General features: G+C 46.5%; 2 protein-coding genes and 1 non-coding gene across 3 annotated transcripts; all 3 read left to right on the top strand.

The window, feature by feature from the left end:
* The first annotated feature begins 17 nt into the window (after positions 1-17).
* LOC120653117 lies at positions 18-178 on the top strand. The gene has a single exon (XR_005666800.1). It is a non-coding gene; the product is annotated as a U1 spliceosomal RNA (small nuclear RNA).
* Positions 179-318: 140 nt separating this feature from the next.
* Positions 319-3,411, top strand: LOC120651799 (arsenate reductase 2.1-like). Its single transcript, XM_039929434.1, has 3 exons — positions 319-560; positions 675-813; positions 2,992-3,411. Exons 1-3 carry the CDS (start codon positions 475-477, stop codon positions 3,160-3,162), a joined length of 396 nt encoding a protein of 131 aa, XP_039785368.1. The 5' UTR covers positions 319-474; the 3' UTR covers positions 3,163-3,411.
* A 3,036-nt stretch (positions 3,412-6,447) lies between these two features.
* On the top strand, positions 6,448-7,537 carry LOC120651793 (cytochrome c-type biogenesis protein CcmE homolog, mitochondrial-like). Its single transcript, XM_039929426.1, has one exon. The coding sequence runs from the start codon at positions 6,448-6,450 to the stop codon at positions 7,249-7,251; it is 804 nt and encodes a 267-aa protein (XP_039785360.1). The 3' UTR covers positions 7,252-7,537.
* Positions 7,538-11,937: the final 4,400 nt, after the last annotated feature.

Below are 11,937 nucleotides of genomic sequence, written 5' to 3'. Positions count from 1 at the left end.
CCTGCCCTCGTTGCAACATACTTACCTGGACGGGGTCGACGGGCGATCAAGAAGGCCCGTGGCCTAGGTCAATGGCCCACATTGCACTTGGTGGCTGCGTTGGCTTACCATCTCCCCAAGTGGGAGAGTGGACGTCATAATTTGTGGCAGAGGGGGTACGCGTTCGCGCGGCCCCTGCCAACTCTGAAAAATTAAATTTTGGTCCCTCGGGTTCTGATTTATTTTGGGAGCCTTCCTAGTTTTAGATGGATCTCTGCCACGACTCAGTATGTGCACAGGTGAGCCCGTAAATCCCGCTTGAAGTTTGTTGGTAGATGCCATCGCGGCCTCCTGACAACCAGAACTAGGAATCCTCTCCAGAAAAAAAAAACGAAGGGAACAAGCAAAGTATTCGAGGACCAGTCTTTTCTGATCCTTCGCCTGAACAGAACCGCCGCCGCAGACGACGCACGGTGAGGGGGGAGGCGAGCGGGGATGGCGCTGAGCGTGTCGTACGTGTCGGCGGCGAAGCTGGTGTCTATGGCGCGCGGCAATCCCCGCGTCGCCATCATCGACGTCAGGTACGCCCGCGGCCGTCGCCTGTGCCTACGCTGCGCCGATTTTGGAAATCGGAGCCTGAATTTTGGTTTTTGCCCTCTCCGTGTGATGTTGGGGGAACGGATTGGAAACGGAAGGGATGATGAGAGGAGCCACCAGGCGCACATCGCGGGGTCGCACCACTTCGCCAGCGGCAGCTTCGCGGCGCGGATGCCGGAGCTGGCGCGGGCCGCCAGCGGCAAGGACACCCTCGTCTTCCACTGCGCTCTCAGCCAGGTACCAGATCCGCTGCCTTCGTTTCTCTCACTTAGGCTGGTTCCAACAGCGGGTCTGCAGCCCCAGCCCACAGCCACAGCCACGTCAGCGTTACGTCAGCTCTCGCCAGCCCACTCGACCCCAGCGCTCCATCAGTCAGCCTGCAGCCTCAGCCCACAGCCACATCAGCGCCACGTCAGTTTCTCCATTCCAGACTTAACCATTTCAGAACGCGTTGCTCTATGATTTAAATTGACACAACAAAACTACTTTATTAAATTTAAAAATTTAGAAATTACATAAAAATTCGAAATAAAAATTACACGACAATTTAAAATAAAGAAAATTACATAAAAATATAAAAATTACATAAATCTACTCGTCGTCGTCGTTGAGGTGAAGCTGTTGTTGCAGACGTTTTAACGCTCGGTCATGAACCTTCTTCTGAGCATCCGTCATACCGTCCGTCGAGCGTGAACTGAGTATGTTCCACTGCTTCCACAGTTTTGCTTGAGCGTACTCGTGGGTGATCTTGCAAAGATCTTCCAACTTTTCGCCATGGTGGAAGAATTTGAGAGAGGAAGTGGGTGAAATGGGGAGTGAGAGGTGTGGAATGAGCTCCAACCAGCCCTCTCTATTTATAGATGAGTTGGGGACGAAATTTGTGATTTTTTGGAATTTTTTTCGAATTTTTTGGAGTCCAAACGGTCAAAAACGGCTAATTGCAACGGCTAGCTGACGTGGCAGCCGTTGGCCAATCACAGAGCGCCGCGTGGCAGCCGACCGGACGCGGGGTCGGTACCGACCGGCCGGGTCGGTCGGTAGCGCTACCGCCCCGCGCTCTCGGTTTCCGCGCTTACCGACCGGCGCGGGTCGGTAGCCGGGTCGGTACCGACCGGCGGGGGTCGGTACCGACCCCCGTTGGAACCAGCCTTATATCCGAAAGTCCGAACCCTGCCTCTGCCCTGTTCTCTATACAGACGGGAATCTGATTCCCTCGACCATGCTGCTCAAGCAATGTTGGCTTGATTTACTTTTGCAAATGGAAACTTTTATGTGTTGGTTTGAGGCACAAATGATTATCTGAAGCACAGTAGAGGCGTATATCTTCCTTGGGAAACTGATAATTTGCACATCGTACTGTCATTGTACCTTACGTTTAGATGTCCACCATACTACAGAATTGTTAAGAAGCAACAGCTTTGGTGATGCCAATTTGCTGTCGCGCTTGTTCTCCACATATTCCTTCCTCTGATTAAATTAATTGCCCTACCTTTGTAATTTCGTTATCTTGATCATATTAGCCTGCATTGCAGACCTATATATGCACCGCTCTGGCCTGCTAGTAGACCTCTATATGCACTGCTTCGATCAGGTTTTCATATTTTGGGTCGAATTTAGTTTGGAACACAAAAGTTTAGGCTGTGCCCAGCTAGGAATAACAATACAAATTCAGCTAAGGCTTTTTGTGATTGAGTTGGATTAGGATTGGGAATCTTACATGTGAGAGGGATCTATGAAAATTTGCTATTCAGAGGCATTTCTTTTTCTCTTTTCTTTTCCTATTGGATGGTTGTGCTAAATGCCCTAGTAAATCCTTTCTCTTGGAGAGAAACATAGTGAGTTTTTTCTTTCACAAGGCACACAGGAAGTTAGAATTACCATGAGATATTAAAACAGATTCTTTTTCCCTTGTCAAGAAATGTTTGTGAAATTGAAGATCATGGCTTGCTTTTGACTTTCAGGATAGGCATACATTCTGTTTTAACACAGATAAAACAGTATATAGCTAGAATATAAGGCCTTTGATGTTTCGCTTTCCCTGAGTTGCTGATTATTATGTCCATGGCTTTGCTAAACATCCATTAATGGCCAGACGTTACGTGATGAAATAGTTGACCAATTGAACAACCTATCTAACTCACTGATCTCATCTTCTAGCTCTACTTCTGCCTTTAGCAGTTCATACTAGTGCCTATTCAATATTCTCCCAGATTGTGTTAGTTCTGCAGCAGCAGCAGCTATTATCCCACGGCGGGAACAGCAATGCAGCAGATTCTGTTTTCTCTGTTTTATCTGTCTACCTTTATGTCAGTGTCCATTTTATATCCAAGTCTTTATCTTTCAGTCCAGTGTACTAGGGATTATTATCTGTAAATAACCTTTTCCCTTGCTAATTCTTGTGTCACTGCACTCTAGGTGCGAGGTCCAACATGTGCTCGGATGTTCTCAGACTATCTATCGGAGACCAAGGAGGATTCAGGGATAAAGAACATCATGGTACTGGAGCGCGGGTTTAATGGATGGGAGGTTTCAGGGCAGCCTGTCTGCCGCTGCACCGACGCTTGTTGCAAAGGGACGTGCTTTTGACCACACGAGTTCCAATCTCTCAGGCCTTCAACGATCGGCACGGTCTCTGTTTCCGCTGTCGCTTACATCGCCTCATCGAAATTGTAACACACGACACAGTCACACAGCTCGTTGGGTTAGCTGGCAATGCCAATTTGTGGGAACTTCGTTGCATAACTACCACCGTGCTGTCAGATACAATACAAAACACTCCACGGTACTGATTCATTTCAGATTGGCTGCATAGTGGAAACTGTTTTCGTTTCTGCCTGCCTGTGGTTTTGTGCATCAAATTGTGTACGATATCTCTTCTCTCCTAGGCCCTAGGCCCTGTGTAGTTCCAAAAAATTTCCTACGGTACTCATCACATCAAATCTTTGAACACATGCATGAACCATGTATTAAATACAGTTGAAAAAAATAATTAATTACACAGTCTAATTGTTTCATACGAGATAAATCTTTTAAGTCTAATTAGTCCATCATTAGATATTAATCGTCAAATAACAACAAAATGTGCTATAGTACCAAAATTCAAAAAAATTCGTGAAAGTATGTTAATGGGTGCCCTATGTTAATCAGGGTTTACCTTTTCGTTTTTTTTTCCGAATCCCGCCGTTTGCCGGAAACGAAATTTCGGCCGAAATTTCGCCGAAATTCGCTAATTCCGAACGGAAAGGGACCTCAAATTCAAAAAACGAAATTCCGATGAATTCCGACCGAAATTTCGGTGATTTCGACCGAAATTCGGTGATTTTCGACCGGAAAATTATATAATTTGTGTTTTTCCTACTGTTCCCGAGGTCAAATGAAAAACTTTTGAATACCAACTTTGTTCAGTTTTTTGAGATCTACAACTTTTGTTTTACGAACTTTTTCATTTGAGCAATGGTTTGAAAGTTATTTAATTATTTCAAAAACTACCAATTAAAAGTCTTCATTTCATGTGACAACTTCCATTTTCTCTCTTAGGCCTCAACTGGACTTTTATTATTCATGTTATTGCGGATATGCCTATAAATTATTACAACACAATACATCCAAAGTCTATTAGAATTATTACAATCCAAAGATACAACAGAGGCAAAGACATAGTCCATACTAAGTCCATGTAGCATATTCTCTGCATTTAAATACAACAGAGTACACCAATTGTTATATATATTCATCATCTGACAAGGAAGCTTAATTTGTGTAACAATGTTAGAAATTATTCTGTTGACTGCGCATACATTGTAAAATAAGAAAACGAATCTAATCTGTCTCGGTAGTTTACCATCCTTGATAGGATAAAGATACTTTATTCGTGCGTACAAGGCAAGCAACCTATATAGTACAAGCCTAGCAGTCAAATCTCCAGACAAACTTTTATTTTAAAGTGTGAGTTCGGTCATGAAAAACATATTAATAGCTGGTTAAAATTTTCAAGTTCTCAAATACTCCAATCTGTTTTACTCCTACTACTTGCCATCCTAAAATAATTACGGTCTCTCACAAATTTTGTCGCTAACTTTAAGAAAAAACATGCATATAGATATTATTACAGGAAAAAAACAATTCACATGCATGATACGAACGGATTCATCGTCAGAGTTAATTCTACATTACTACAACTTCTCATGGTTTCTGCGTATAGCTAGCAGAAGCGACATAATTAAAGAGTAAACGTGCGTGTGTATTGCACACCTGCCCATGTCATGTCCAAACCACAAGCAAATTCCTGACAAATAAAGAAGAAGCGTTTTATGTGCGTATGAAATTGAATAGGTACCTCACCAACATCATGATAAACCAAAGTCTAGTTGAAGTCGAGGGGAGAAAACAAATTTTTGCACATGAAATGACGAGTCATTCAAATTACGATTTCAAATGTTAATTTTAGCTTAGCAAATGATCTTAGATTTGAGTGTGTTCTAGTCCTATTTGCTTAGAAAAACACCTAGTTTTTTATCATATTTTTTTCCAATTTTTTATAAATTTTTTTGAATTTTTGAATTTTGAAACGAAATTTACCGAAATTCCGATTCCCGGTAACTAGCGAAAACGAAAAAAATATCGAAATTTCGGCGAAATTCCGCCGAAATTGTAAACCTTGATGTTAATTCGCTTCGGCTCAGTTTGCTGTTTGCTGCGGCTCCGGTTGTAAGCTCCAGCCATTCGGCCGCAGGCCAAAACTCTACTGCCACAGCCAGCCAAGCCGAACGGCAAGTCACATCCTAACTCTCGCTGCATCTTCTGGTCGCTTGCCCATTTGTATTAGGATCCGAAATTCAACACTTCTTTTTAAAAAAAACGAGATTCAACACCTCACCAAAGAAATGTTACAAGAATCCTTGCCACCCAAAGGGAATTTTACAAAGCTCCTCCAGACCCTCAACGAAATGCCGAACAAACTTTAAAATAAAACTAAAATTTGGCATGCAGGACCAAAAGGCACTCAAAAAAATTACTGTATTGTTCTCCCCTGATTACTGAAACAACTGTTTTTACCTTAAAAAAAAACTGGAATCCACCACCGTTGTCTCCCCGAAGAAGACAAGGGAGCACGTGCTGGGTCGCTCGAGCCGCCGACCACCACACGCCTGCGAGACCGCGCTAGCCCGGCACAGGGTTTACAAAACCGACCGATCCGGTTAAACCGCCGCCCTCCGGTAGCGGTTTACCGGACCGGTTTGATCGGAAACCGGTGGAAATCGGTTAAATTCAAATCCAAATTCAAAAGCACATGTGTAACTCGTTCCGACTGGTATACCGACCGGTTTACGGGTCCGGTCTGACCGGTTACCGGTGTTTTAACCAAAAAAACAGACGGTTTAAAAGTGGTTTCCTGATTTGACCGATTTACCGGTCGATTTGACCAGTTTACCAACCGGTTTGACGGGTTTACCGGTCGCCATATGCGGTGGGCCTTAATGGGCCGGCCCATTTTTTTCTTTTTTGATTTAACTTCATATGCCCGCAAACTATACTAAATGGACGATTTTTTGAAAAAAGTTGACACCATTAGATTCATCGCACATTGAAGTATTTTTAGAAATTTTTTAGAAATTTTTCATTTTTTTGAATTCAAATTTAAATTTTAAATTTGGGCCGATACCAAATCGATCCAAATGGAAACCGAGCCGGACCGGTAAGTTTGACCGGTAACGGACTGGTAAGCGGGCCGTGCCGTGCGCAACAAGCTGATCGGCAGCCGACCACGCGGCCGCGCCTTTCCCCTTCCGCTTCCGCTTCCGCTTCCGCACGCTCCAGAATCCAGATCCCACCAGACCCCCCCCCCCCCCCCCCCCCCCCCGACCCGACCCCATGGCCTTCTCGCGCCTCCTCCCCTCCCGCAGCCGCCTCTTCCTCCCCGCCCTCCTCCACAATCCGGGCCCCATCCCCATCCCCACCCCAAGTGGCGGTGGCGCCGCCGCCGGCACCCCCGCCTCGGCCCCGCTCGCCCCCTTCCTCCGCTCCTTCGCCTCCGCCACGCGGCGGGCGGGGCCCTCCTCCCGCCCCCGCGCCGCGGACATCGGGGCGCGCGCGCGGCAGCTCCAGACCCGCCGCCTCTGGTCCTACGGGCTCTCCTTCGCCTGCGCGGGCGGGTTCGTGGTCGCCGTGCTCGCCACGTTCCAGGACCAGCTCGTCTTCTACGTCACGCCCACCGACGCGCTCGCCAAGTTCACCGCCGACCCCTCCAAGTCCCGGGTCCGCCTCGGCGGGCTCGTCCTCGAGGGCTCCGTCGCGCACCCCTCGCCGTCCTCCCCCGAGATCGAGTTCGTCGTCACGGACCTCATCACCGACGTGCTCGTCCGGTACGACGGCGCCCTGCCGGACCTCTTCCGCGAGGGCCACTCCGTCGTCGTCGAGGGGTTCCTCAAGCCCTTCACTGACGACCTCCGCCGCGACGACGGGAGGAAGGTGGCCGAGAAGGCGCGGGAGTGCGCGTGCTTCTTGCGAGGCACCGAGGTGCTCGCCAAGCACGACGAGAAGTACATGCCCAAGGAGGTCGGCGAGGCGCTCGAGCGAAACAAGAAGCGGCTCGAGGCCGATGCGGCGGCGGCGGCGGCCGCCGCTCATGGGACGAGTGTAGCGGCTGCGGCGGAGGGAGCGAATGCAAGCTCGTAAGATTTTGTCTGCATTCCGGTTTGAGAATTACTGGATCTTGAGTTGAATTTTGTCTGCGGCATCAGGCATAGGTAGATTTGAATTTGATTTCACACTGGAGCTGGAGGATATCTGCAGCGTGATTCGATTTGATTCTAAGCTGATGTGATTGTAGTATTGTGAGCCGGGGATCAGGAAAATTTTGTTAGGGGAATAATGACAAAGGATGATTGAACACAGCTATACGGATTCGTTTTTGAATTGATGCTTACTCGCTCCACTGAGCAATACTATTGATTTACTAGAATCTTATGTGTGAGGAATAAGTAGATTTGGATTCAATTTCTTACTGAAACTGGGAGATATCTGCAGCGCAATTCAATTCAAGCAATTGTAATTGTAACGTTTTTGGCCTGGGGATAAGGCAGTTTTTGTTAGGGAAAGAATGAACTGATGATTGAACATATCTTGATTGATTCCTTTTAAAACAATATTACCTGTATACTCGTTCGAGTAATATATGAATTTTGCTGTGTAATTCCTGAGGTTTTTATAGTGGTAAACCGAGTACCCAATTTGTTTGTGTCAATAGAAATGGTTTGGTTTTGATTGAATTCATGAATTGATTATATCTCGCTCCATCTCTTGTGTGTTCCTGTTTCACTTAATTAGAATCAGTTGCTCTCTTGATTTGACTCTATACAACTATATCTTGATGCCATTTTAGCGCTTGAACAGAAATGAAAACTAATTTTAGCTAAAACCCCTCATCCAATATATGCGTTGGTATTGGCTAGTGTGCGGACTGAAACCTGATTTAAGTTGTGACCCATGTGATTGATGTAAGTGATGACATCCCTAGGATTTAGTGTATGGTAGCTGAGTTATCTATCTGGGTTCATAGTTTTAGTCAGGGACACACTATGAATGCAGAAAAACTTGTCAAAATTATCAGATGATAGTTATATGCATTTATCGTGACATATTGCTCTGTTCCTCACTAAGCATGCTAATTATCTTTCTCAAATTCATTTTTTTGGGAAGCAAGGGACTGAGAATACTAATGTATGTTTGTACCGTACACTGCCATCACCTCGACAACAGCACAGAGTTTAAAAATATTTAACTGATTAGCCTCCAATTTTCAAACATTTTTTAGTTAAATGTCTTGTATTTGCTTTCCCAGAGCAATATTCCTTCCCAAAGAGGACAATGGATTTGGTTTGCAAAAACAAGTTAAGTTGAAAATTTTAACATCATGAGCAGCTACATGTGAATCTAGTAATGTAAATTATACATCGGCAGTCAGGTTGAGAAAAAATGGGATCAGTACCTGTTTCACTTGAAATATTGCTTGGATTTAAAAACCTGTGCAGATTCAACTTTAATGATGTGACAAGATTTTAACTGTCGATCTAGGTGGTAATCAATCACGCTATGCTCTCTTGGTTGCTAAGGAACAGCAGATGTTTGTGATATATGGATCATACTGATTAGAATATACGTACAAGTATCTTTGGTATCTTTATTTCTGAAAGGCAGTTCAAAACTCAAAAGTTGGCTGACAATAATTTTTTTCCAATAATCATGCTTGTGAAGTTTCTCAGTTAAGGTCGTGATTATAACTTTTGGATGTCAATGCCATTTGTTTTGCTGCTGGATTAGATTTGTGCAGGATCACAAGTCTACAAGACTGTCGCTCAGGCCTTGCTATGATGGTATCACTGTCCATCACTAGGCACATAGTGAAACTATTTGAGGAGTGGTTAAAGGAGGATTTGACTTGTATAAAGAAACATTTATGTTATCCTACATTTTTGAAAGCTAATATGTTGTCTTACATGACGTGCTACTGAGGACCCAGCTGGGAACACATAGAGATCGATCCTGGCTGGTAGGTAGTTTCAGAGAAGATGTCTAGTCTCCAGATGACTCTGAATTGTCCTTACTGCTACTTGGCTTTTGATATACGTTGATTTTTAGCAGCACCATTCATTGAATTTCCCCGTCCGTACCTATTGTTTTCTCTCGAGATCTCTAAATTTCATTTTCAGTAGAAAATAGAGCACAATACAGATGGCGCAGTGACTGATTTCTCAGGAGAATTGGCACGTAGCCACGTACGCTTGTAGTGCGATCTGCGATGGTTGGAGGGTGGCCTCCAGCCTGATTAGCTAGCTTCGTAGCGGCGTCCTGTGTTGCTTGCGGTGATGGTCGGTCATATTGAATCTGTCAAAACATGCTGTACGCCTGTACCTTCTGATTGAATCGTTTGGTCGCTCCTTCCCTTGCAAAGGAATCACCAGCTTTTGGGTTGCTCTGACTCTGAGATCCATGTTGCCAAAGAATGCCTCTGTAAATCCGCCCTTTGCTATGAACAAAACGGCCCTGGGCAGAGCGTGGGCGTGGCAGATCACCAAGAATATGTCACCGTGACTTGTGTGGGCTGCGCTGACATATTCCATCCACCGTTTCCTGGGACTGGAGCGCATATTTGGACTCTTGCTGGCCTGTTGAGCAATTGATACGCCGACTTTTCTTCACTTAACGATACTTTTCACTTTTTGAGGGATGCTTCCACGACCACATTGTACTGGCACGCCCCCTGGCATTCCTTTTTTTGTTTTGTTTAAAAGGTAAAAACGCCCCCGGCATACTTGCATCCAGGAAAAGGGGTTCAGGCCTCCTTTGGCTCACGGGCGAAACGGAGGGCAAACACAGGATAGGATAGGATTGGGATTGATGACGTCAGCATGTCTTTGGTTTCACGGGAAATTTTCTGGAGGAAATCGACGAGGAAAGGAATTGCTCTCACTGTGCACGCAGGGAAAGAAAAATCCGGTCGGACCTTATGTTCATCGCGGCTGGTGCGTGGTGGCTTGTGTCCGAGGCAAATCAAAGGAATGATTCCAGAGGAACGAGCTTGCTTTCCTATCCTGCGGTTCTCAATTCCTATCCTTTTCCGGTGATCCACCCGAGAGCCAAAGAGGGCCTCAGCCTTTCGTTTTCCTGCGATGCTGCTTCAGGAGAAGCACATACATGCTGTTGCGTTTTTCATGGAATACTGAATTTTCTCGCCGAAGGCGCTCTAGGAGGATAATAATCGTCGTGGAGAAGATCATGGTCGTAGCTGAGATTCGCGGCGAGGGAGCATCCAAGGAGGTTTCCACGACCGACAACAGATCACCGGACTGGAACATCCATGTAGGACATGCCATAGAAATAGTCAAATAGATAAAATCTAAAATTCTCGTAAAGGTAAAGCAAAACATCCTACCGTCCATTTGAATTACTCTAACTTGTCCAGTGATCAACCAGTTTCTAAAATTACTCGCATTTGTCTTTATGAATGGAAGAAACCTAAAATACCTAATGCTATCAACACATGCCATCATGAAACCTAAACTTAAACACTCTCTCGCAACTAAAAAGGATCAAATGTTGTGCGCCATAGATGGTCACACGTATAAATTGAATATCTTGAATTTGAGGAAAACTCAAAAGAAAAAAGATCACCAAAATTTGGCTCAGTCTTAGGACAAAAGTACTTGGGCCCCAGGTGTATGTTCTCTAAATGTGGTTTACTATTTCCTTATTTGTATGAGTTCATATAGGAATCTCAAGTCAATCCTAAGAGAAAAGGAATTTAGAATTTTCTATCAACAGTGGACTAGCTAAAAAAGAAAAAGAAGAAAAAAAATCATCCAACAGCTATTGCATCAGGCTCGCTATCTATCCTGGCTTTCGATCCTCCTGCCTCCCCTCGTCATCTTTGCCGAGTGTGCTGCGCTCGTGTAACGTCCCAAAATTCACCAAGTTAAATCACGCACTAAAAATAATTTTCAGCTCAAATCTTTTCTAAACTCCTTCCCGTCCGAACTCATAATCTCCCGAAATTCCCTGGCGATCCGCCGTCCCGACACCCGCATCAGTCACCATCTAATCTTTTTCCTGTACTCCTCGTTTCTCGTGCGCATCGCTTCGCGTCGACGCTACGATCGGCTCGCGACCGTCGCCGCGAATCTCGCCGGCGCCCCTTTTCTTTTTCTCTTTTTTCTCTCTCTCCTTTTTCTTTTCTTCTTCTTTCTCCCTTTTTCTTTTTCCTCTTTCTCCCTCCTCCTTTCTTCTCTCCCTGCTCCCGTCCACCCACGCGTACCCCTGCTCCCTGCTCACGCACAGGCCCCCTGTTCACCCACGCGCAGCACGCGGGCACGCGACCCCGATGCTCACCGCGCCGCGCGTCGCTGCTCGACCCATCCCGTCACGCTGTGCTCGCCGCGCCGCCCGTCGAACAGCACAGCACCGCCGCCTCGCCACCCGAGCCCGCACTGCTCGAGCAGAGCTCCACGCCGAGCTCCACGCCGAGCGGCCCGGCCCCTCCACGTGCACTGGTGCGCCTGCCCGAGCGGTCCCGTCACCCTGTGCCGCCTCGCCGCTTGCGATGCCGCTGCACGCCGCTCCGCGACGCTCGCAAGCGGCCGAGCGCCATTAAAGCCGCCCGCCAAGCTCGCCGGCCGGCCACCACCGCGGCCCCGCCCTCTCCACCGCCTTCCAGCACCTATAAATAGGCCCTCGTGCAGCTCCTCGCCACCATCGAGCTTGCCGAGCTGTCCAGCCACGCCGCTCATCCTCTTCCTCGCTCCAGTTCCGCCTTCCTCTGTTCTTGGCCAAAGAACAGACCTCCCCGTCGATCTCCTCGCTCAGGCC

This window comes from Panicum virgatum, chromosome 9K (assembly GCF_016808335.1).
Source record: "Panicum virgatum strain AP13 chromosome 9K, P.virgatum_v5, whole genome shotgun sequence".
Lineage (NCBI taxonomy): Eukaryota > Viridiplantae > Streptophyta > Magnoliopsida > Poales > Poaceae > Panicum > Panicum virgatum.
The sequence above is the reverse complement of the archived record's forward strand: the minus strand, read 5'-3'. Positions and strand labels throughout refer to the sequence as shown.

What these genes read in the sequence shown, in the direction of transcription:
- LOC120651799 (XM_039929434.1), top strand. Translation starts at nt 475, where the DNA reads ATGGCGCTGAGCGTGTCGTACGTGTCGGCGGCGAAGCTGGTGTCTATG. An exon ending in GTCGCCATCATCGACGTCAG is followed by an intron (nt 561 to 674) that starts GTACGCCCGCGG and finishes TGGAAACGGAAG; the next exon opens with GGATGATGAGAGGAGCCACC. An exon ending in TCCACTGCGCTCTCAGCCAG is followed by an intron (nt 814 to 2,991) that starts GTACCAGATCCG and finishes ACTGCACTCTAG; the next exon opens with GTGCGAGGTCCAACATGTGC.
- LOC120651793 (XM_039929426.1), top strand. Translation starts at nt 6,448, where the DNA reads ATGGCCTTCTCGCGCCTCCTCCCCTCCCGCAGCCGCCTCTTCCTCCCC.